Raw genomic sequence first — 23,127 nt, 5'->3', positions numbered from 1 at the left:
GGATCGAGTTGGGTATGAGTCACTTGATTTGTATCGCATGGAAATGGATCGAAACGAGTTAAATTGATTAATTTGGATCGGACCATTTTTTAATCCGACCTGAACCCGACCCGAGCCACCCCGTTTTAACGGGTCTACGAGTGAAGCCCTGCGCCCGATTCCCACTGTTGTGGTCGCGCCGCATCTATGGACCCCGAGTCCGAACGAAAATCTCATGTTCCATAAAAGCAAGCGTCGCATAGCCTCGTTCTGCTACATCGAGCCAATCATACATCGAAAATCCGTGAGGTTCGCAAAGGTTCTTTCTCGAACAGCGGCTATACAAATTTTTTTTCCATACATGCTTATGTCCAATACATCGAATCACTGACGTGGAATCGTCTCACCAATCACGTCCCTTAGAGAAGTGGGTGTGGACAATAGAAGCCAGTGGGCATAACTTTGGGTGCTCCAACATTGATTGGGCGGACACGAAGGTGATACTTTCCGAAGCATCCAAAACATTTCTATCCATGAACACTGATTTTATTTGTAAGAGATGGAGGAATTTTCTCAAATTTTTTTTTAAAAATTTAATTTTTTTTTCTTGTGACGTGTGAAATTAATCCTTTGAAAATAAACAAGTGCCATCATATCATTTGATGTAGTGATATGTAATCCAGAGAAAAAGAGTGGCTAGACTCTATAGTTCATCTGTCTTGGGATGGTAATGATTTTGGTTCTTGCTTTTGGCCCTGAGGATCTATTATTTCATTGTGGAGATGCAATAGTGTACAATTTGAGTATTCCACAAGTCAGAAACCGGATAACCTAGCATTATGGACTTTACGGGGGAAAATTGTCAATTCAATTTTAAACCTATTGCACGGATGTCAATTTCGTCCTGAACTTTTCAATTCTGCCATTGCAGTTCTAAACCTTTGTGCCATATTCCAATGCGGTCCTTTCCGGCCAATTGCCACCAGAAGATCATTGACGTGGCGATCCGCAAGTTGTTCATGTCGGTGTGACACGTAGGACGATGGCTGGATGCCGCCACGTTAGTAATTTTCGATGGAAGTTGGCCGGAATGACTGCATTGGAATTTCGTGCAAATGTCCAGGACTATATTGAGAAAATCGAGAAGTTTAAGACTGAATTGTCATTCACACAATATGTTTAGAACCGTATTGGTAATCATTTTTTGTGCCTCAGTGAAATGAGGGGTAAAAGCCCCACTAAATGCACACTTAATTATGCGAGTTTCCTCGAATGCCGGAAGCAACGTGAATGTCGGGTTGAATCAAAAACTCTATTTATTATCACGCTCTCTCGCTAAAACTTCTCCGAATCTCTTATCATACACGCAACCCGCGCCGACCGAATCGAGCTGTAAGTATACTGTCTCTATCTACCTCCTCGAACCCCCCAACATCCACCCCCGTTCTTCCCCCGGGACGTCACCCCACACGTCGTCCCGGACGATATCCCTCCAACACCGGACTGTTCCCGATAGGAAAATGAGTCATCCATGTCGCGGCTAGGGATCAAGGGGGAATTGCTTTTCGATGCTCCGGGCTATTATTAAATGGAGAGGCGGCCCCCCCGCGGGGCTCGCCAATTCTCCAAGAGTGCACACACAGCTTATAGTCCTCTCCCTCCAACACTTCCTCAATAAAACAACTTTGCCCAAATCCAAAAGGGCGAGATCTGCTTTTCCAACTTTTGCCTCGTGCACCCTCTCCAAAAGCTCACTTCCCTTCCTCACCTTTCAATCAAAAACCAAAAGAAAACAGAGAGAGAGGGAGAGAGAGAGAGATAGTAGACATTTAAAGAAGTGATTTTTATGTCCAAATTCTACACTCTGTCTCTTCTTCTTCCTCCTCCTCCTCCTCCTCCTCCTCCTCGCTCTGTTCCACGTGATCTGCTCGCGATTTCACTTCACTTCAGTGTGTCCTTTGCAGCTTTTGACCTTCTCTCAGCAGACAAACCTCGCCTTAAACTAACACTCCTCGCTGTCCCCACTTCCTCCCCTGCTTCTTCTCTTTCGCTTCCTCTGTTTCTTTACTTAAAACCCTTCCTTCCTCCTGCCCCCCCTGCATCCTCCTCACTGCATGTGACGCCGCCATGAACAAGCGAGAGAGACCGCTCAGCAGGGAGTCCGCCGCCGCCGCCGCCGCCCAGCCCACCGCCCCGCAGAGAAGGAAGACCCCGTCTTTCTCCTCCTCCCTCCTCGAGTCCATCTACCGCTCCATCGACGAGTCCGGCGGCCAGGACCAAGCCTCTCCCCTGTTCCCGGACCCGGCCCTGATCAAGAAACAGGGCACCCACAAGACCAGGCATGGAGCCTCGTCTTCTTCCTCGTCATATTCGCACAGGGAGCTGTCGAACCTCCGGAGGGCCATGATGATCGAGGAGTGGATGGAGAAGCAGAGCTCGCGCAACTCCTCCGACTCGAGCTCCGCCGCAACGTTCTCGACGTTGTCGTCCTCCGAGACGGAGTCCACCCACCGAGCGAAGCCGAGGGCCCTCCTCGAGGACCGCAAGGGCGGCGGCGACAATGCCGGCGGGTTCTCGAAGACCAAGCTCAGGGCGCTCAAGATCTACGGCGAGCTGAAGAAGGTGAAGCAGCCCATCTCGCCGGGAGGCCGGATCACGAGCTTCCTCAACTCCATCTTCAACTCCGGCAACGTCAAGAAGGCGAAGATGTGCTACGTCGGCGCGGTCGACGACGTGAGCTTCGAGCGCAAGTCCAAGTCGGCATGCTCCTCCGCATCTTCCTTCTCGAGGTCCTGCATGAGCAAGACCCCGAGCACGAGAAGCAAATTGAAGAGGTCCGTCCGGTTCTACCCCGTGAGCGTGATCGTCGGCGAGGACTCTCAGCCCTGCGGCCACAAATGCATCTACGAGGACGACCGGAAGGCCAAGAACGGCGGCGCGAGCCTCAGCCTCGTCTCCCAGAGGGAGAGAGAGGCCAGGGTCGAAGCGGAGAGGGAGCGCTACTTCCAGAAGAAGATGGACGCGAGGGGCATGAGCAAGAACAGAGTGGTGGTGAGCGATTACAGCGACGAAGACGACGACGACGACGACGACGACGACATGGAGAGCGACGCGAGCTCGGATCTCTTCGAGCTGGATCACTTGATCGGCGTCGGGAGGTACAGGGAGGAGCTGCCGGTGTACGAGACCACCTGCTTGAAGAAGAACCAAGCCATTGCTCATGGCTTGTTCTTGTAATCCTTCATCTTCTTCTTCTTCTTCCTTTTTTTTTTTTTTATTACTTTTTACTCCCTTTTTAGACTGCATCTTCGGTGTAATATTTGTTTTTGCCGGCATAAAATTCCTGATTTTTCCTTTTTTTGTATAGTTTTTTTCCTTTGTGACATCGGAATTATTCGAAATGCCAGATGCCACTACCCCCGAATTTTTCAAACTTACCTAAGTTCATCCAACTCGTGATACGACGGCGGACCACAAGGAGGCCGGCAGGTGTTGCCACCTCCGTAACTAGTGGTATTGTTTAGGGATGCATACAATAATTTATGAAATTTATCTCTCGCGCTCTCTCTGATTAGCAAGACGTTTGGAACAGTTTTTCACCTCGCACGGCTAATTCAGATCCGGCTCCCGCCGCCGTTCTCGATTTCATACCGTTGCCCCGAATGTTCGATCCCATCGTTCTCTCGAGCCAAAAATTCAATTACAACTTGTCGCGGACCGTTTAAAATTTATCGCGTTCTTATTAAACATTTATTCGAATTCCATTTCCCATTGGGGGTAAAATTTCTGAGGAGGCAAATTTATGCTTTTGTTTTTCAACCTGCGCAGCACATGGCCTCGACATTGGGGATGCAATTCTTTTGGTTTTTAAAAAAGAAAAGGCGTCGCCTTTTTATCATTATCAATATTAAACGTCGGAAAAAAGGCAAGAAAAAACAAACATTGGTTCTCTTTATTTTTAATTTTGTATTTATTTTTTTAAAATAATTTTTTTTGGGGGGGTGTGTGTGGCAGTGAGAAGGAGGAGGACTTCGATCGTGTTCCTCCTTCTTCGATGCCCATCATGAATATGTCTTTTTGACTTTCTTCCCGTCTTTCGTATAATTGTGTCACGATGTTGGATGGATTGCGATTGGATTCGGCTTGGAATGTCCCCGTGGTCAGTATTCGATCGTGCTTATAGTTGTTTCCCACTCTTAAAGCCGATTGGCTTAGGGCTATCGCGCGCGCGCGCGCCCACACACATATATATATAGAGTATTTATCACTGATATCGATCGTCTATTTTCGCTTTTATAGATTAACGAGAGAAAAAGCATATACTTTAATATTCAATCGCATTCAAATTGAATGACTGACTCATTGTCACCAGCATTTGCGTCTTAATGCTGTTTGTGTGAGCTGTGTAAGCAATCGGGCTTTACCTTAGTTGGCTATGGATGTTGATTCGTGTACCTCGGACGCTACTCCTTTCGTGGTCTCGATGAATCACAATGTTTGATCACGAGAATGAGGTGTTCATTGAGGATCGAGATTTATCGAAATCCACCTTTCTCTCAAAAAATGAATGTGAAAGTTGCCCGTGAAGCTATTGAGGTGCCGTCTTTCCGAGGAGCTATGCTGGTTTTGGCCATTTGTCACCTTTCAGAGTTACGTGTTGCGACCGGCGGCATTGATCGATCCACCATATTAGAAAGATTCGTAAGTTATCACATTTTTGCGGGTTAAACCCAATATATCGATAAGTTGAGCAACATCCAAATGTGAAACTTCACATTCTGCAAGATGTGAAATTTCCCTTATTTCTAATCCACTTAGCCAATTAGTGATTTTCTTTTTTCGTCGAAAACCCAATTGGGGTTGACCCGACATGATCTTTTATGTTTGAAATTTCTTTTAGCCACCAGTTTTGGTACGCCGAACATACTGCTAATGTGTAATCAGAAAATTTGGAATCAAAATGAATCGGGTCAGGTATGAATACCCGTAACAAGCTAGTAGTAGGGCCACACAAAAGCAATTGGTGGTGCAAGTCAAGTCAAGAACAAGGAGGAAGAATTGGAGCAGAATCAGACAGGATGTGGGAGAAAATCCAAACCAACTTTTTTTGCACCAGAAGGGAATAAAAAATAGAAAAAAATAGATTTGGATGATGTGCTGAGAGATTCCATTGAAGGGTGGGGCCACCCCTCGGTTGACTTTCATTGCCCACCCTCAATTCCACTTCCCTCTTTGATGCATCCCCTAATTACTCAAATTAAATAAAATATGATCATGTCGAGCCACGCGCGGGTGCGTAGCAGAACATCGACACCTTACCAAACTTAATTACGAGCCCGCCGATGTATCCAATCGGACCCACTTTCGTCCAAAGGTTCTTAAGTCATCGAATTGCCAACCGATTAATATATATAAACTGCTCGATATTGTGCAGAATCTCGATTGCGAGACTTCTTAATGCTGACCCTATAGAGACCTAGACTCGAACGAGGAGTCCCGCTACCCGCTCGTCCCTCCCTGTCCTTGTTTCCCGCGAAAATAATTGAAAATAGAGAGAAAAGAAAAAGGAAGATCAATTTCTGTACGGTCCATCCCCAACACTTCTGGATTTCCAATGTAGTGGTAGTGGACTACATGTTTTGTGGTCGAGTAGCACTTTGTTTCCTCTCTCTCTCCCTCTTTCTAATCATCAGGCCTTCAAGATTACAATTTTTCATGATGAGCCACATTATAAGATATGAACGGGGGGACCTTGATCGAATCAAAATTTGCCCGGATTCACGTCGCGAAAAGTCGGACGACCGATCGGAATTTTTCCCGAGAATCGAAGGGACGATTGCTAGTGAAATTGCAATTTTCTGATCCGACCCGACCCCCCACAAAAACCGATGATCAAAGTAGTACTAGTACCAAAAGAAAGAAGAAGAAAAAAAAAAAGGTAAATGAACAGGACCAGCCGATTGCACCAACCATGCCACTGTGCTAAAAAAAAAATTTGGGGGGGGGGGGGGGGCGGTGAAAAAATAAATGAAAGTGGGCATATGTTCCTTACCAACCAAACATCAATCTGAGGCGTATAATACATGCAGAAAACACTCAGATAATACCCCCCGACCAATAATTTTCCTCCATAAAAATTTAATTATTATTATTCGCTTGATTAATTCGAGTAATTAGTTTTTTTTCCATAGATATCTTATAATGTGCAATTTTTTTTTTTTGCATTTAGAAAGATAAAGAGTAATTCAATTTGATCGTAATTGTAAGTCTATCCTTCAAATATCACCCGGACTTAGAGGAGAAAGGTTTAAAAAAAAATATTCAAGAGAACATTATAGAATTCTGGGAATTTTTTTTTTTTATTTTTAGAATACTGGGTCGAGATTAGGAATCGGACCAAGTCCCATGGGTCTTGCGAAAATTCCGTTGGTTCTGGTTGATTCCGCTTGTACTCGTCTAATGTTGGGCGGATAACATCTTTTGCGGTACGATATGCATGGGAGTGATCCCATGGCATTTCCTCTTGATAAGTAGTGGGCCATAAAAACTTTGGAGTAGTATTATTTTCTTCACACGGGATCCTATGAAATTCTCGATATTCTCGATGAATCTCTCTGAAATTGCATAAAAAATATTCGTGCAATTTAATTACGTTGATCTGCACGTGCTGATCTGTTGAGAGAAAAATTGAACCGAATGCCTGGTTATAGGTCGATATGATCCTAAGCTAGCTATTTATAATAAAGCCAATATGCCAAAATTAAAATACCACCTTTGTTGCCACAATACATAAAATAATAAAGGAAATAGACAAATATGCCCTCATCAGCCAAATACTCTCAACCTCATCAAACCCGATCGATGGGGCATATTACTCAAGTTCTCTGGGGAATGTGTTGAATGAGTTGTTTTATGGACTTTATGGGTGAGAAAGAGGTTAATTAGTAAATCTGGAATATGGATTACAGGTGGAAGAAAAGTATTTGAAATTTTCCAATGCCTGTTGAGATAAGAAATTCCATAGAGATAAATTATTCTAAAGGTGTTAGATTTTTTTTTTTTTGGCTAGAACAAACTTTCCACTCCAACAAAACAGTCAAACATTACAAAGAAAACCCATGCCAACATTAAAGAGATAAAGTAAAGAATACTCCACCAACACTATATTTTAAACTTAGATGGGAGATTATTAAAAATAAAAGAAGATGCAGCTCTTATATGATGAAAAGCCCATTTTGCAAGCTCATAAGCAGCACTATTGTTGAGTCTATGAGTCCCCAACAAACTCTATCACAGGTTGCTGGGAAGTAGAAAGCGAGAGTCCGAGACAAAAAGGCTAAATACTCCAAGGGCAATGATCCTTTTATTGAATGACATCAATTAAGACTTTGCAATCACTTTCAAACACCGCTGAGTGGATACTGAGGGACTAAGGAAATTTGCAAGTGAGGAGAAAAGCTGCAGCTTCCACTTCCATTGGTGAACTCCATCTTCCGCATCTCGTCCATGTTTGGATAACTGAGCCTCTAGCCGATCGTGCAATAGTACCTAGGGCCCCTTTATTATCATTTGATGTGCCGTCTACATTAAGCTTCAATCATTGATCCAGCAGGGGAGCCGAGGGTCTAACCTTTCCCCAAGTGAATATGTTTCTTCGCTTTTCACGTCTGTGTTCCCTTCCATGAGCGTGTTCGAAAAATCCATGAAATGTTATAATACCAACTTGATTGCCTGGGAATGATTTGGAATAGACTGATTATGTAATGCTGCATTCTTATACGCAACATTCTAGCACGTAGAGTGGCTACAAAAAGGTTGAAGAGATTGCACTCCATGCCCGTTCTTTGTCCTATCTGTCCCGGATCAAGAAAGTAGTGCACCATCTCCTTTGGTTAGTTGAAGTTCCAAGCAGACGAGATAATAACCCATGGGCTCTGTCTCTGCCTAATATGGGCCAAAGGGCAACGATTTGAAGAGATACCGATTAAATTTTCTTCTAGGTTCCCACACAACGGGAAAGAAGGGTCTGGGATGTGAAGCAATCTACCTAGATTAGCTTAACAAGATAGAACATTAGTTACTGTCCTCCATAACATCATCTTGTGCTGCTCGTGAATTTAAGCTTTTCAGATTTTGTTCCAAATCCCAAAGATTTTACCACACTTTGTACACAATTTGATGAGCTAGTAAGCATGTTTAACCGTGAATATGCCATCGGTAGCTGTCTGCCAAATTGGTCTATCAACCCAAATGAAGATCGAAACGTGAATATGAAGAATGACATGGACCGATGTTAGGCAAAAAACCTTATTTAGACTATTTATATCCCAAGTTTTTGTCACCGGCATAAAAAGAAGCTCTCCATTTTCCTTTGCTAGTAAAAGAGGGTCAAAACTTATAAAAGAAGGCAAATGATTTGGGACACAAGGAATCTAAAGATGATTGCCGTCCTAAATCGACTGACCGTCCCCTACCCGATAAAGAGAAACCTAGGGAAATAGGGGCAATTATACCCATTTCGGAAAGTTCGATCAAGTCGATATGTATCTCTAGGCAACTAATAGGTCATTAGCATATACAACTATGACCCTTAATGCTCGTTCACTTCATAATTTATATAAAAAGCTCGGTCACGAGGCTAAAAGAAAAATATGTGGACACGTGTCGCGTGTTGAATATCTCAGTTTGCCTGACCCGGGAGGGTAAATTTTTTAAAAACAGGCAAGAGAGCTACCGGAAGATGTGATTGAAGCGGTTATGTTTAATCATTAGGTGACTTGAGCAAAATCAAAAGGAGAATAAAGTGCCACCTACATTCAAAAAAGTTTTGGAGTTGGGATAATGGCATGATTAAGAAGATAATGTGTCCTATCATGTAAAGTAAAAAACACTTAAGCAAAAAAAAAAAAAATGATCGGCCCCACAAAAAATTCACATCAGATTTTTCTTTGGCTTGCTCGAGTTGACAAAAAGAAGAATTATTGCTAGCTAATAAAGTTGTTTTTGTTTCTAATAACCCGATAAATTTGCTAAAAGACAATGTAATTATCATCTGAACGCCCCTCTCTCTGTCCTAAAATGGGTATTTTTAAGAATTCTCGAAAAAAGGATCCTCAACCCCACGATAACAGTTGGGTTGCAAAAAATTTCAAATCTTGCCCGTTGATCGTAAAAGTTTTGAGGTTTTTTTTAGATATTTTGACATTTTGTATAGAAATTACGAAAAAAAAAATTGTTAATGAATCATGATAAAGTAAAAGATAATTAAGTTTTTGCTCGTTATTTTGCCAACGTGGCCCGATCAAGTCGGAGTTGGTCAAGTCTGCAAAGCTAAGTAACTTTTCCGGGGCCCACGTATTACCGTGCCGACAGAACTTTTGTGTTTTTGGAAAGATCCCTAACTTTTAATTTGTGATTATGCAACTAAACTTTAATTTCAATCACCGGATATAAAGTTTAATTTCCGTTGGAGCTGATGCACCGTGCTCGGAAAATCGAGCAATTTTCGATGAAAAATAGCCATATTTCATGCCGATGGTTCGCCCGAAAAATTAATAGGATTTTGATTAAAAACTCGAAATGCTCCATTCCAAAAAAAGAAAAGAATTAAAAAAATTTGAATATCAGGTAGTCGGTAGCGATGAATTTGAAAAGCACTGCCGAAATAGGTAATATATGCTTGAATGGTATTAGGGATATAAAGAATAACACGCGAAATTGATTTATAAGAGCAATGGATGCACATAAACTCTAATGTAATTAATTAGAGTATGCGTATGATCCATCCATGAAAAATACCCATTCATGATTGGCCGAATTTACCACGTTCAGAATTGGTTTTGTATGCTCCTTCGTCATCCCAGAAGCCCATCGGGAGCTGCTCCTTCTCCAGTCTCTTTGATCCCTCGTCGGATCGGATCGTTACGGCACGATTCTCCGATAATGAACCGTTGCCACGACGTTTACATCATAATTCTAACACAATATGTCCTGATGCGTCATCACTCCATAATTCCATTAATGAATCGAGATTATTTTTCCTCTGCGCAACTCATATGTCCTCGTCCAAAAAAAAAATTAATTATAAAAAAAACGTCTTGATATTGGAAAAGAGTATCTCCCAAATTATAATTAGGCTCGAATTTTGGAGCCACTCGTGTTTTTTTTTTTTTTTGTTATAATTGACTTTTGTAATCGTTGCGTCCGCTGCCTAACGACCGTCGCCGATATATACTTTTGGTTTGGTTGGTCTTTCTCTTTACGGTAGATTCGCGCCCCCCCCGCCCCGCGTGTCGTTGGCGATCGTGGACGACAAAACCGCACGTGACAACCTGGCAATGCAAAAGGGGAGGGCGGGTCCCGCATGCACTCGTGCGCACCGCACCGGACACGTCACGTCGACTTTTCCCCGCGAGACGCGCGATGATTGGGGGGGCGGGGATCGCGACTGAGGACGCAATCCTGGCCGTCCGATGCGGCGCGTGCGCGTCAATCCTCATGCTCGGCGCGTGGATGGGGGGGGGGGGGGGGGGGGGGAAGAATCTATAAAAGGGGGACACGGTTTTCCCTGTTGGAAAGCACATGTTGTAATAATGTCGCCCCCCCTCCTTTTGAAAGGAAGAAGCCCCTGTTGACCGTACTATTGGACTTCGCTCGCCTACACGCGCTTTCGTTCAATCACGTGCGCTCGCATCTTGCGTGCGTGCGCGCGCGCGCGAGCCCGCCGAGAGAGTCAAACGAAAAAAAAAAAAAAATGAATGTGAAGTGAATGGTTTTCACCCAAAGGCGTTTCGAGAAGCAGAACCTTCGTCGTGAGGGAATGATTGATGATATAATTCGAACGAAGAGACCGTCGAACTAGAGAAAAGAAATGATTGACGAGATAACTCGCGCGGACCCAGGTGGCCCTTACCCGACCCCAGGCGAGATAATTTCGCGCGACCCTAGGTGGCGTTGCACAAACCCGGGCGACGGCCGCACCTCAGGCTTGTCGACCCCAGGTGGCCTTGCCCGACCCCAAACGAGATAATTCACGTGACCCCAGGTGGCCTTGCACGAACTCAGGCGACAGCTACACCTCAGGCGACGCCTGAGTAGCGCAACCCAGGCCTCGCCTGAGGTCGGGTGACCTTTAGACCGCCTCGCCTTACCTTGGGCGAGAGTGGGTGACCTCTCGACCTATTTTAAGCCAAAGGTTTAATACAATTGCATTTCCTCAAAATTCTTCAAAAAATTTGCCACACGCTATTTTAATTTATCTAAGGAACTTTAGGGCTCTAAAGACACTTGCCAATACTAAATCAAACGCACGCAGAGAGAGAGAGAGAGAGCTCGATACGAAATATCCCTTTTGAGCTTGGAAGAACAATCACATCACCGCAACTTTAGCGATGCAATGCGATTTCTATTTGTAAAACTGGAGTTTCCAAGCTAGACAATGAAATATCGGAACTAAGACTTCTCCAAGCCACTTAGTAGTAAGTCTTGTTTCACCTGCCTTACCGTTGCGATAACGAGATATTAAAATGCAACCTTCTAAATTTCCTAGTGCAAATTGCATTGTCCCCGAGCTTTTGAGAGATATAACGAAATTTCTCTGTTCTTTTTAACTATTCACTAGTAAACCTAAAATTTTATTAAAGAATAATACTAAACTTGTTAAGATCGGTTTATAAAACTTATTTACTAATCAATCCATCGGACCGTGAGTGACCATTTAAACAAGTAAACCATATAAAAAAAAAGCAATGACAACCCGATACATCTCTTAATAAGCCAATTTTGTGAACCGGTCTTAGTAAATTTAGCATTTTTATTATTATTATTATTATTATTATAGAAAAAATAACTCTATATGTGCACTATTTGACCGGGCCTAGAAGTGAGGAAGGAGAGGCAGACAATGGGAAAAAACCAAGAAGCCACCTCCGTTGGATTGGGCTAAGTTGGGCCTGGGCTCAAGGCCCGTTTCTACTGAACGGGCCTCAGATACCATCTTGATCAGAGTGGAGAATATCACATAATTTTTTATTCATTTTTATCTTCCTTTAAATAATAATCATTTTAAGCCCTTCATTTTCCTTTCTAATCCCTTATTTAAAATGGTTCATGAGAGACTCAAATTGAAGTAAGTGTCAAATTAGTCGACAATTGTCTTTACAATTTAAAATTACGACCCGGCAAAAAAGATTATGGTTTTATCAATTATATCGTACCGTACTGTCACCAAAACATCTTGATAAAAGATTAGTAAAAGAGCACCAACGTACCTGTTTGGGGAAAATTTTTTTAAATGTGCGTGGACTGTGGAGTGATATAACTGTTTAAATTGCAAATGAGTTTTGGAAATAAGTTTAATTATATTTTTATGAGAGAGACTTACAATTAATTTTGGGAATCTAAGATATTTGTAATGTTATTTGACAATTATTCTGTATTTTCAAATTATAATTTTGTACACTTTATCATATCATGTTACATCTCAAAATGGGCTAATATAATAAAAAAATTCCAAACCGATATGTTTGCGCTACTTTTACCCCAAAACTAATTTTCTAGTCACAAACCCCAAACCGGTACAACCGTGCTACACTTACCCTAAATTAATTTCCGTGTTATAAAAAGTCTCAAATGGATACATATACACCACATTTACCCCAAATTGAAATATTTGTGCCACATTTACCCAAAATAATGAGATTTTTTGTAACACGAAAATCAGCTTGGGGTAATGGCACAAATGTACCGGTTTAAGATTTTTTATGACACGAAAATTATTTTTGGATAGACCTGTCAAAATATGTCATAGACCTATTTCTTAATATATATTTGATGGACAGAGTTGTTATTTATTGCAATATTATCTCTAGTTTTTTTTGGAGGGGCAGTACAAAGTTCACATTATTAGTCCACATTCCGGTAACAATGTCCTGTAATTGAGTTTTTAAAATAGTAAATAGGATTACCACTTGCATCAAACAAGTGCACTAGAGGACCTGTCTAGAGTTTGTGGCTACGTCTACCTTCTTAGGGTCATAAATGAGTAATGGTAAGGTCAAAAATATTATTAGTGTTAGATGAGTTCATTGCTTACTTAAACCCAACCCATTTCTTTGACTTTCTCTTCAATCTCTCTCACCCTCACTCAATCTCGCGGTTGTTCACTCCATGCTCTCCCCTTAGTTTAGGTATGAGTTTTTTTGAATGTGATTAAATATAAAAGTATTTTAGCAATATAAGCTGGATCGCGCACGAGTCACTAAATTTGTATTGCATGGGAATGGGTTAAACGGATCAATTTGGGTCGGACCATTTTCAACTCGACCCATACCTTATTCAACCCATCCGTTTGACAGGTTTAGTTTTTGGTAATTGTGACATGGGTGTACCAGTTTGAAATTTTTTTGACACGAAAATTAGTTTGAGAATAAATATGGTACGATTATATTAGTTTGGATTTTTTGATGCTATTAATTAAAGAAAAAAAGGGACGCGAGCATTTTGTGGAATTTTCTTTTTATAAAAGGTAGGCTGAAAGACGAGAAGAATTCGATGTGTTTCCATACGCCATACGCGTGGGTCCACTTTCGGACACGTAAGCACAGCCCCACTTGCGCAAATTGGACGGTTCGATCCGGCTCCGACTTGTTCCCGGTACATAGGGCCACACGTGAATGCGGTGCATCCCATCCCTTAGATCACGCGGGTCCCACGTGGGGTCCACTAAAATTAAGGGTTCGGATGCATTGAGTACACACACACACACCCAATTCCTTAACGACTCCACTTTTTTCCTCTCTTCTTCCTTTCCGGAGGAGGTGTTGACACCGCGTGAAGAGAGAGGTGTACGATATAGCGCCATCGATCATCCAAGCGTCGAAGCAATCTTCAACCTTCATCTTCATCTTCTTCATCTTCTTCTTCTTCTGCTGCTGCTGCAAAATCCCTTGCAATCATCTCCAACGAAGATCGGCGAATCCGCAAGAACGCGCGCGCGCAGGCCAGGGGGCTCGGGTTTCGCCGGATCCGTTCTCTCTCTCTCTCTCTCAGGTCAACTCGCGGCGGTCTTCGTCGGAGCCGATCGACATGAGTTTCATCTTCGGCAAGCGCAAGACGCCCGCAGGTTTGAACCTTCAATCGCGAGAATCGCTGCGCTCGTGCGGCTCCTGGGATTCGTTAATCCGTTGCCGGCGATCGCCGACCGTTGTGTTGTTGTTCTACCTTTCGCGCTGTTTGATTTGCGAGCGGTGGTGTGGGCCGACGAGGGAATGATCGAGAGAGACACGAGAAGGAAAATTTGACAGCAGCTTCGGATAGCTCGTCGATGTATCTGTTTGATTTTAGTTTGTTGTCGTGATGAGCTTGAATTTCGGTAGCTATGTAGAAGGAACGGAGATGATTTTCCGGTTCGAACTGCTCGTTTCGGGATTTACGCCGTCGGGAGTGTGATTTTCGTGTGAGGTTCTTCGCCCGGTCAGCTATTGCTATAAAATCATAGAGGAATGATCGAGAGAGATTTGAGAAGGAAAATTTGACGGCAGCTTCGGATGGTTTGTAGATGTCATTTGTTTGATTTTAGTTTGTTGTCGTGATGAGCTTGAATTTCAGTAGTTATGTAGAAGGAGCGGAGATGAGATTGCGGTTCCAACTGTTCATTTTGGGATTACGCCGTCGGGAGTGTGATTGTCGCGTGAGGTGCTTCGCCCGATCAGGCTATTGCTATGAAATCATCGGGGATTGATAGGATATGGTATTTACATGGTGAATTTTGGTGATTGATATGTTGGGGGAATGGCCATGCTTGTTTTGTTCATGTCATGACCGATTCAACTCTCGTGATCCTTCATATAGAGCACGGATTTATACTTTTTTCTTTCAGCGGGTTGAAAATGGTAGATTACTTGGATTTTTGCGTGATCAAAGCTGTCATCTTATGAACAGAACTTAAGAAAAAAAATACAGAACTGATGAATTCGTTGTGCTTTAGAGCTTCTACGGGAGAATAAGAGGATGCTGGACAAGTCCATACGAGAAATTGACAGGGAGAGACAAGGACTTCAAACACAGGAGAAGAAGCTGATCCTAGAGATCAAGAAGAATGCCAAGCAAGGGCAGATGGTATGTCATACGACTCTTTTGTTACATCTTCATTTCAGTTCATGTACATGTTTGCGCTAGTCTGGCTTACCATTGTTTCAGCTTGCTTTTGGACGGTGATTCTGATTATATGCATGACAAATTGATGGTCAGCTTTCTCAACTGTGTCATTGATTTCTTGTGTAATTTACTTTCAGGGAGCTGTAAGGTTGATGGCAAAGGACCTTATTAGAACACGCCATCAGATTGACAAATTTTATAAACTGAAGTCGCAGCTTCAGGGTGTTTCTCTTAGAATTCAGGTGCGCCGACATTCCTGCTTAAGTTCTCTGTATTCCCTGTAAATGCATGCCCTGTAGAGACTCTAGTCCTGTTAGCTTTTGCCTTTTTGTGGTTCTGAGAGAATTTATCACAGACAATGAAATCAACACTAGCAATGGGGGAGGCAATGAAAGGCGTGACGAAGGCAATGGGTCAGATGAACAGGCAGATGAACTTGCCATCGTTGCAGAAAATTATGCAAGAATTCGAGAGACAGAACGAGAGGATGGAAATGACGAGTGAAGTGATGGGTGATACCATTGACGATGCTCTGGAAGGTGATGAAGAAGAGGAGGAAACGGAAGAATTAGTTAACCAGGTTCTAGATGAGATCGGTATTGATGTCAACCAAGAGGTATTGTCTTTATTCAATACGTCTATGAAATGATTGAGCTATTATGATGATCTTAACCTCTCTATTTTCAATCATTTTGTACAGCTTGTAAATGCACCATCAACTGCGGTTGCAGCTCCAGCTGCAAAAGCTAAAGTTGCACAAGTAGAAACCACAGCGAACGAAGACAGCGGAATAGACAGTGACTTACAGGCAAGGTTAGATAATTTAAGAAAGATGTAGTTGCACACGTCCTACGACGTGTACATCAGCTTTGATGTAAAGAATTCGGAGTTCATCTGGCGATCTTATCATTTGTTGAAATAGTGCCTCCTTTTACTTGGACCTGAATCGTTGAGAATTCTATGGAGATACTTCTATTTACTTGCTCTAAATTCATTCATGTAACATGGAGATTGAGAGGTATCGTGGAAATATTGCCGATGGTTTAATCAGTAGTCGAACTATTATCTGTTAATTAATTTAACCTTATGTTACATCTTTGGCCCTTTTGCATTTAATCTTCATGATCATGTAATGTCATTCGGTCTGGATTTGTTTACTTCTGGTGAGTGTTTTGCTTGTTTGCCCTCAGTTGTGAAATTGCCAGTCCAATGTGTGCCATTTTGATAAAGGCTTGATATCTATTGAGGGAAGCTTAGTAGTTAGTACTTAGAATGCTCGCAGATATTATGTAAGACGGGAAGAGTTGCTAATGAATTCGGCGAAGCAATTCATATTTCCAAAACGAAAGAAAAAAGCAAAAGAATCGCATTAGGTTCTGCCTGTTCGGCTATCCTACAGTCTGGCATTGCCCAGGAACAAGAAAGAAACAGAAGATAACTTTCATAGTTGTTCTTTTTTTTCGAACTCTGTTATGCCTATTGTGGAACTCGGCATTGCCGATGCGAAATCCAACATAAGCAAACGGCTGTTCTCATCCGAAAGATCTCATCATTCATGAGTAGCGATACGGTTGACTTGTATCTAGTTGTATCTCTCCGTCATATTGAAGCCTAATGCTGGAAGAGGATGCAATGACCAGTTCTGCCATGAGCCAAAAAACCATTCTTGGTCTTGTTCTTTCCTCGACAGATACCGGTTTCGTTCCAGCCCACCAAAAGCTGTGGTTCGCCTTGTACCGAGCTGGAGGCCTCGCTCGTTTGAACTACGCTTCACTCGGATCGGATGCGTTAAGCTACTGAAAGCACTTCGACGAGCAATCGCTAGGTTTAGATATGATGCTCAGCTGACAGCTCACTTGTGACTGCTTCATGGTTGTGGATTCACATTCATCACGAGCCAGGTCGTTATTTTCATACCGATGCCAATATGACTTACAGGTACAGTGACAATATCTTGTCCATGGAACCCCCCAAGGCAACATAACTTATTCCCCCCATTTCACTTCCATCTGCAACCCACAAATTAAATTTTTTTTTTCTTCACCTTTTTATATGATGACTTATCTATTTATTTCACTGAACAATCTGTGCAAACTAGTTGCAATAATTTATGTGGAGCAACCTAATTATTTTTTGCATGGGTAGAGTTCTTATTTGGCGCCCCCTCAAAGACAACTGGCCTCACCAAGATTTAATATACGAATCATCATCATGAAGGGTGGACAAAACATATGATTCGGGCATGAGGCTGGATTTCATGTTCTTATCCATTTAACTTTTGCAAAAAATAAGAAATACCAGGTTTTGACCGTTAGCCACCAGTAGCCTAGCTACTATTTAAATATCCTTTCCCGGGAAACCAAGAAGCCACCCCATTGCACGTTCAAAACCACCTTTCCTTGTTTGGAAATTTATTTTTTTCTTCCCTGAAAAATATTAGCTAAGCAGGTTTTCTTCTTTCTTTGTTTTTCTTTATTCGATTGAATCGTTGAGCCCTCTCTAGTTCTCTTGCATGTGCGCACTTTCGATGGTTCACTTACAGATTTCGGCTGAAATGTTTCGATCTTGCTGCGAAAGTTTGTTTTCCCTTTGCTTATATAGTTCAGTCAGCTAAACTTTTACTTCACCAAATTGGAAAAAGCATTTGTGCAATGAGCTTTATTCATGACAGGGGAGACTGAAGCGTTGTACTTGTGGCGGTTTTCGAGGAGCAGCGCGCGATAGAAGATTGGAGAACGAAATGGAGGCAAATAATGGTGCGGTGGCGAAGAAAGGAAAAGATAAAGTGGTGGCTGTGATTTCGGGCTCCAGAGGTGAAGTCGAGAAGCCCGGCTCTTCTTTGGAGAATTCGCAGTCGGGTCTTTCAATGGATCCCGATCCTGAGTTGAAAGATGTTAAGGATGCTGCGCTGAAAGTGCAAGTACCGAATCTGAATAGCTCGTTTTTTGGACAAGGGTCCACAGAACCAAGCCAGACTGCCTCAGGTCAGCCTCCTATGGTTCCAACCGGCACTTTGACTAGAAGAAAATCATTACTCGCGAGGTCCGCATATTCGAAGCCGAAATCGAGATTTGTCGAACAGTCATATCCTAATAAGGCAGAGTTAGCCGAAGTCAAGTCCCAGTCGAAGAGTGCGAGTTCGTCCTCCGGGAATTCACCTAGTGTGGCTTCACCAGGTGCTCATGTCGGTTCTGCTACTTCAAATGAAAATGTGAAAACAGCTCCAGCCACTCCAAGAACACCAATTCTTGTTTCGTCGGGCGGAGGCAATGACGAAGACGACGATGACGAGGTGCACAAGACTGCAAATCTGGAAGTTCAGAAAATGTCGGGTAAGAATTTTAAGAAGATGGTTTTGGTAGAGTGGATTGCGTTCATGTGCATCACAGGTTTTCTGATTGCTAGCTTGACCGTGCATGAGTCGAAACCTAAAATGATCTGGAGTTTGAAGTTGTGGAAATGGTGTATTCTAGTTCTTGTGATTTTCTGTGGCAAATTGGTCACTGAATGGTTGATAAACATATGGGTGTTCATGATTGAGAGGAACTTCCTTCTCAAGAAGAAAGTTCTTTATTTTGTCTATGGATTGAAGAAGAGTGCCCGAGAATTTATCTGGTTAGGTCTGGTCCTACTGGCCTGGGCGCTGCTGATAAACCACGGTGTGAAGCGATCGACGCACACCGCTAAAATCCTGAATTACGTCATGAGGACTCTGGCTTCTTGTCTATGGATTGAAGAAGAGTGCCCGAGAATTATTCTGGTTAGGTCTGGTCCTACTGGCCTGGGCGCTGCTGATAAACCACGGTGTGAAGCGATCGACGCACACCGCTAAAATCCTGAATTACGTCACGAGGACTCTGGCTTCTTGTCTTATTGCATCTGCCATTTGGTTGATCAAGACTCTGCTGATAAAATTACTGGCTTCTTCATTCCAATGCACACGGTTCTTCGATCGGATTCAAGAGTCGTTCTTTCATCAGTACATTGTTTGCTCGCTCTCTGGGCCTCCCTTCATGGAAATGGACGGGAATTCGAAGAGCAACAGCCAGTTAAGTTTCAAGACTTCGAATGAAGTATCGGAACAGAAGAAAGAGGAAGTGATTGATCTGGAGAAGCTACACAGGATCAACCAAGGGAAGGTCTCGGCGTGGATGATGAAAGGGTTGATTGACGTGATAAGTAGGTCTGGGCTATCCATGGGTAGGCTCAACCACGGGGATGATGACGAGGAGGGAGAGAAACAAGAGAGCAAGATTAGTAGTGAGTGGGGTGCTAAAGATGCCGCTTATCAGATATTCAGAAACGTAGCTAAGCCTGGATACAATTGAGGATACCGACTAATTGGAGATTTAACTGCAAACTAGTGATGGATAAATTTTTCACTACCTCTTTTCTTTTGTTGTTTTCAGGTACATTGAGGAAGAGGACCTCTTGCACTTCATGAAAAAGGCAGATGCGGACAATGCGTTTCTGTTGTTTGAAGGAGCCACAGAAACCGGAAAGATCACCAGGTCATCATTGAAAAAGTGGTTGGTGAGTCCACGATCGATATTCTTGTCTCATGGATGATTCATTTGAGGAGCAATTATTTGTTTTCAGTCTTCAGTAAAAATTCTTTCCTGTGGTAGATGGTTGCACTGTCATTGTAACCACACAAAGTTTCCTAGTTTCCTGGTTTTCGTAAAGTATGGCAGATAGAGATTTGTACATCTTCCCATTGTCGATTAATTTTCATTAAGGAGACTTTATTGTTGCAGGTGAAGGTTTACCAAGAACGCAAGTCGCTAGCGCATTCCTTAAACGATACAAAGACCACCATTGAAGAGCTGAACAGGCTCACTTCGGGGGTTGTGCTCATAGTGATCCTCAAAGTCTGGTTATTGGTGATGGGACTTTTGACAACCCAAGTGCTCTTGTTCATCTCATCCCAGCTTTTCCTGGTGGTGTTCATATTCGGTAACACAGCAAAAACTGTTTTTGATGCGATCATATTTGTATTTGTGATGCATCCGTTCGACGTGGGTGACCGTTGCGTAATCGATGGAGTTCAGGTCACTTTTCATAATCCTATAATCGTATCGCCTCTCTCATTTTGTTGGTACTTTATTTGGCTTTACTGGTCAAAATGTATTGCAGATGGTGGTTGAAGAAATGAACATCTTAACAACAGTCCTGAGATATGACAACGAAAAGATTTACTACCCAAATTCAGTTTTGGCGACAAAACCCATCAGCAATTTGTACAGGAGTCCGGAGATGAGCGATTCCGTGGAATTCGCCATCGATTTCTCCACTTCAATCAAGAGCATCGGAGATATGAAAGCTAAAATAAAAGAGTACGCCATCTATTATCCCTCATGTACTCTGCATTGGCAAGTAGTTTACATGTACTATGAATGGTCGGTCTGTAAGGATTCATTTGCAACGGAGGTGACCCGCCTCAGATTGTGCAAAATTTCAGATATCTGGAGAGCAAGCCTCAGTACTGGCGTCCCAGCCACAGCGTCTTGGTCAAGGAGATTGAAGATGTGAACAAGATGAAGATGGGTCTCTATGTCACTCACACCATAAATTTTCAGAAATCCGGGGATCGGAGTAGCCGGAGATGCGAGCTGGTTCTGGAGCTCAAGAAGATATTCGAGGAGGTCGGGATTGCATACCGTCTGCTGCCTCATGAAGTCCACCTCAGCAATGTCGGCTCACCATCCTCAGCTGCAGCCGGTCCGACGTGACTTACCCTCTATACGCAATCACCGACAGCACAGGGCAATAATGTTTGTGGTAAGTAATCTCTTCTGTTCTTCGAGTAATTAACCCTATCGAACATGGTTGGTCTAGACCCACAAATTATAATCTATAAAGTACCAACTTTCAACACAGAAGAATTCAAAGCGAAGTCCGAATTCTCTTAACCACCAGCATTTAGGATGATCATGCACGACAATTACATCCGACCATTAGGACTCATGAAAAGTTTGGAGCACTGTCATTTCGACATCAGTGATTCAAGATCTCGCATGCTCTAATGTTTGTTCATCATCTTAGTTGGCCAAGGAACAAGTTCTTATCGCTGCCACTGCATTAACGAAACGTCTTTGCTAACTGGAGACATTCTCGATACCAGCAGGTCGTGAACTGTTTCACGAACGGAGGCTTCTCGACAAGATTGGTTGGATCAGAACTCCATTTTCTTCTTCTTGTATAACTAAAAGCTCACCTTGCACTTCGCCCTCGGTTACGGCCGGAAGGTTGTAGTGGAACGAGATCAGATGACCTGTTTGAGCGCAGTTTCTTATCTTACTTCTGATTTTGTGTGCGACAACGTTAACGTTGGATGTCATCTTTGACAGAATGTGATCACATTATTTTGTCTTCAACCATGAAACTGTGATAGTTTTTTGTTCTTTTTTGTTCATTTTGATGAATTCGCACGTCAAAAAGATTAAGAGATAACCTTATCCACCAATGGTTGCACGAGAACCCGCCACATCAGCGAGGGTTGTCGTCGTCGACTGGACTAACCAACGCCTGCTTTTCCGTATCTCCATCTCCCACCTCTCAACCAACGCAAAATCCACACTCACTCACTATCTCTCTCTCTCTCTCTCTCTCTCTCTCTCTCTCTCTCTCTCTCTCTCTCTCGTCTTCAACCCTGCATTTTTCGAAGCTCGACACCACCACCAATGGCTTCTACCTCCGCTGTCTCGATGGCCACGCCGCTGGTTCACAGCAACCGCCGGAAGCTGCCAAGCTCCGACGCTTTTGTCAAGCCATTGCCTGTGGTGGTCAGGCCGTCGCGAGCGGTCCGGGCATCCACCAAGTTCCAGGTGAGCGCGTCCCTGAAGGAGAAGGCGATCGCCGCCGCCACCGTGGCTGCCCTGGCGGCTTCGATGGTGGTGCCAGAGGTGGCAGAGGCCGCGGTCTCGCCGTCGCTCAAGAACTTCCTGCTCAGCATCGGTGCCGGGGGAGTCGTGCTCGGGGCACTCATCGGTGCAGTGGTCGGTGTCGCCAATTTCGATCCCGTCAAGAGGACCTGATCGAAAGTTGCTGGGAGACTTTCGAGTATGCAGTCCCTCTTTTCATAAGTATATATGCCAGTGTCATGTCTGCAACAAAATTTACTATCTTTGTATAATCTGCGTTCGTTATGACTTATGAGATGTGCTTTGATTGAGGCCCGGTGGAAATAGTTCGTCCATGCATTAAATGAACTATCAAATTTTAGGCAAATAAAAATCCTGAATTCACACACATCCATTCCACTGATGGATTGAAGCATAGATCGATTCGCATTTCAGCGACACCGATTCGAAAGGCATGATGAAGCTGAATGATGCACGAGTAATAGGATTTAGACCAGTAAAGAAACAGAGCAATTGTATGAATCTTCATTTGATCAGTCAGATTCAAACTATATGGAGCTCCGATATGCGAAAGAACTTTCGAGGAGATCAATGGTTAAATCTAGGTGACTGGTTTTCATAGTTTCATGGTGTGTCCTCCATATTCTCAGAAACGCACGAGCTGTCTGTGATTCCATGTCTGCAGGCGAACCGCACATCTTCTTCTGTGAAAACATGAGTCTCATTCAGTAACCTGCCGAAGATGCAAACTTGAGTTTGCGGCGATTTAGAGCATGAGAATTTTCCAATTGTCATACTAAGAGTTTAGAAACCGAACTTATGAATTGTAGACAGTCTTGTTGAGTACAGTAGCTGATGCAATGGAAGCTCCATCCTGACAGCATAGCATGCCATCGAGTCTTCCTTTGGTTCTCCGGTCGATTTCTCGATGTCCAGTTTCAATTGTTGGTCTGATGCCCGATGCCATTAAGTTCGGACACGCTTATCGCCCCCAGGCAACTCGTAACATTCACTCTGATAACGACCGGAAAACGAAAATCCACCTTCAGGAAGATATGCACATCAGCGAAACTCGTTCCCGCCTTCTTTGCCTGAAAGAAATTCCCCTTCGTTCTCTTTTCCGTAACAG

The 23,127-nt window shown here is 43.2% G+C and overlaps 5 protein-coding genes and 1 long non-coding RNA gene across 6 annotated transcripts; 5 read left to right on the top strand and 1 right to left on the bottom strand.

Moving 5' to 3' along the window:
- The first annotated feature begins 2,106 nt into the window (after nucleotides 1-2,106).
- Nucleotides 2,107-3,216, top strand: LOC115671156 (protein BIG GRAIN 1-like A). The gene has a single exon (XM_030592625.2). It carries the CDS (start codon nucleotides 2,107-2,109, stop codon nucleotides 3,214-3,216), a length of 1,110 nt encoding a protein of 369 aa, XP_030448485.1.
- Nucleotides 3,217-13,799: 10,583 nt separating this feature from the next.
- Nucleotides 13,800-16,227, top strand: LOC115671158 (vacuolar protein sorting-associated protein 2 homolog 1-like). Its single transcript, XM_030592627.2, has 5 exons — nucleotides 13,800-14,101; nucleotides 14,966-15,096; nucleotides 15,273-15,377; nucleotides 15,491-15,751; nucleotides 15,836-16,227. Exons 1-5 carry the CDS (start codon nucleotides 14,065-14,067, stop codon nucleotides 15,971-15,973), a joined length of 672 nt encoding a protein of 223 aa, XP_030448487.1. The 5' UTR covers nucleotides 13,800-14,064; the 3' UTR covers nucleotides 15,974-16,227.
- Nucleotides 16,228-16,360: 133 nt separating this feature from the next.
- On the top strand, nucleotides 16,361-18,967 carry LOC130140753 (mechanosensitive ion channel protein 10-like). The gene has a single exon (XM_056321065.1). The coding sequence runs from the start codon at nucleotides 17,876-17,878 to the stop codon at nucleotides 18,965-18,967; it is 1,092 nt and encodes a 363-aa protein (XP_056177040.1). The 5' UTR covers nucleotides 16,361-17,875.
- LOC115671152 (mechanosensitive ion channel protein 10-like) lies at nucleotides 18,899-21,249 on the top strand. The gene is made up of 5 exons (XM_056320854.1): nucleotides 18,899-19,459; nucleotides 19,545-19,668; nucleotides 19,893-20,186; nucleotides 20,272-20,471; nucleotides 20,597-21,249. Exons 1-5 carry the CDS (start codon nucleotides 19,149-19,151, stop codon nucleotides 20,865-20,867), a joined length of 1,200 nt encoding a protein of 399 aa, XP_056176829.1. The 5' UTR covers nucleotides 18,899-19,148; the 3' UTR covers nucleotides 20,868-21,249.
- LOC130140710 (uncharacterized) lies at nucleotides 20,451-21,097 on the bottom strand. The gene is made up of 2 exons (XR_008818686.1): nucleotides 21,049-21,097; nucleotides 20,451-20,951 (listed from the first exon to the last, which is right to left on the bottom strand). It is a non-coding gene; the product is annotated as an uncharacterized LOC130140710 (long non-coding RNA).
- Nucleotides 21,250-21,725: 476 nt separating the features above from the next.
- LOC115671159 (uncharacterized) lies at nucleotides 21,726-22,386 on the top strand. Its single transcript, XM_030592629.2, has one exon. It carries the CDS (start codon nucleotides 21,819-21,821, stop codon nucleotides 22,170-22,172), a length of 354 nt encoding a protein of 117 aa, XP_030448489.1. The 5' UTR covers nucleotides 21,726-21,818; the 3' UTR covers nucleotides 22,173-22,386.
- Nucleotides 22,387-23,127: the final 741 nt, after the last annotated feature.

This window comes from Syzygium oleosum, unplaced genomic scaffold (genome assembly GCF_021117445.2).
Source record: "Syzygium oleosum isolate NSW1041296 unplaced genomic scaffold, Sole_v2.1 Sole_v2.21, whole genome shotgun sequence".
NCBI lineage: Eukaryota > Viridiplantae > Streptophyta > Magnoliopsida > Myrtales > Myrtaceae > Syzygium > Syzygium oleosum.
This window is presented reverse-complemented; position numbering and strand designations above follow the sequence as displayed.

Coding starts and splice junctions, on each gene's coding strand:
- LOC115671156 (XM_030592625.2), top strand. CDS start 2,107: ATGAACAAGCGAGAGAGACCGCTCAGCAGGGAGTCCGCCGCCGCCGCC.
- LOC115671158 (XM_030592627.2), top strand. CDS start 14,065: ATGAGTTTCATCTTCGGCAAGCGCAAGACGCCCGCAG. Junction 14,102..14,965: donor CAAGCGCAAGACGCCCGCAG/GTTTGAACCTTC, acceptor GTTGTGCTTTAG/AGCTTCTACGGGAGAATAAG. Junction 15,097..15,272: donor ATGCCAAGCAAGGGCAGATG/GTATGTCATACG, acceptor ATTTACTTTCAG/GGAGCTGTAAGGTTGATGGC.
- LOC130140753 (XM_056321065.1), top strand. CDS start 17,876: ATGGAGGCAAATAATGGTGCGGTGGCGAAGAAAGGAAAAGATAAAGTG.
- LOC115671152 (XM_056320854.1), top strand. CDS start 19,149: ATGGAAATGGACGGGAATTCGAAGAGCAACAGCCAGTTAAGTTTCAAG. Junction 19,460..19,544: donor GTAGCTAAGCCTGGATACAA/TTGAGGATACCG, acceptor TGTTGTTTTCAG/GTACATTGAGGAAGAGGACC. Junction 20,472..20,596: donor ATGAAAGCTAAAATAAAAGA/GTACGCCATCTA, acceptor GCAAAATTTCAG/ATATCTGGAGAGCAAGCCTC.
- LOC115671159 (XM_030592629.2), top strand. CDS start 21,819: ATGGCTTCTACCTCCGCTGTCTCGATGGCCACGCCGCTGGTTCACAGC.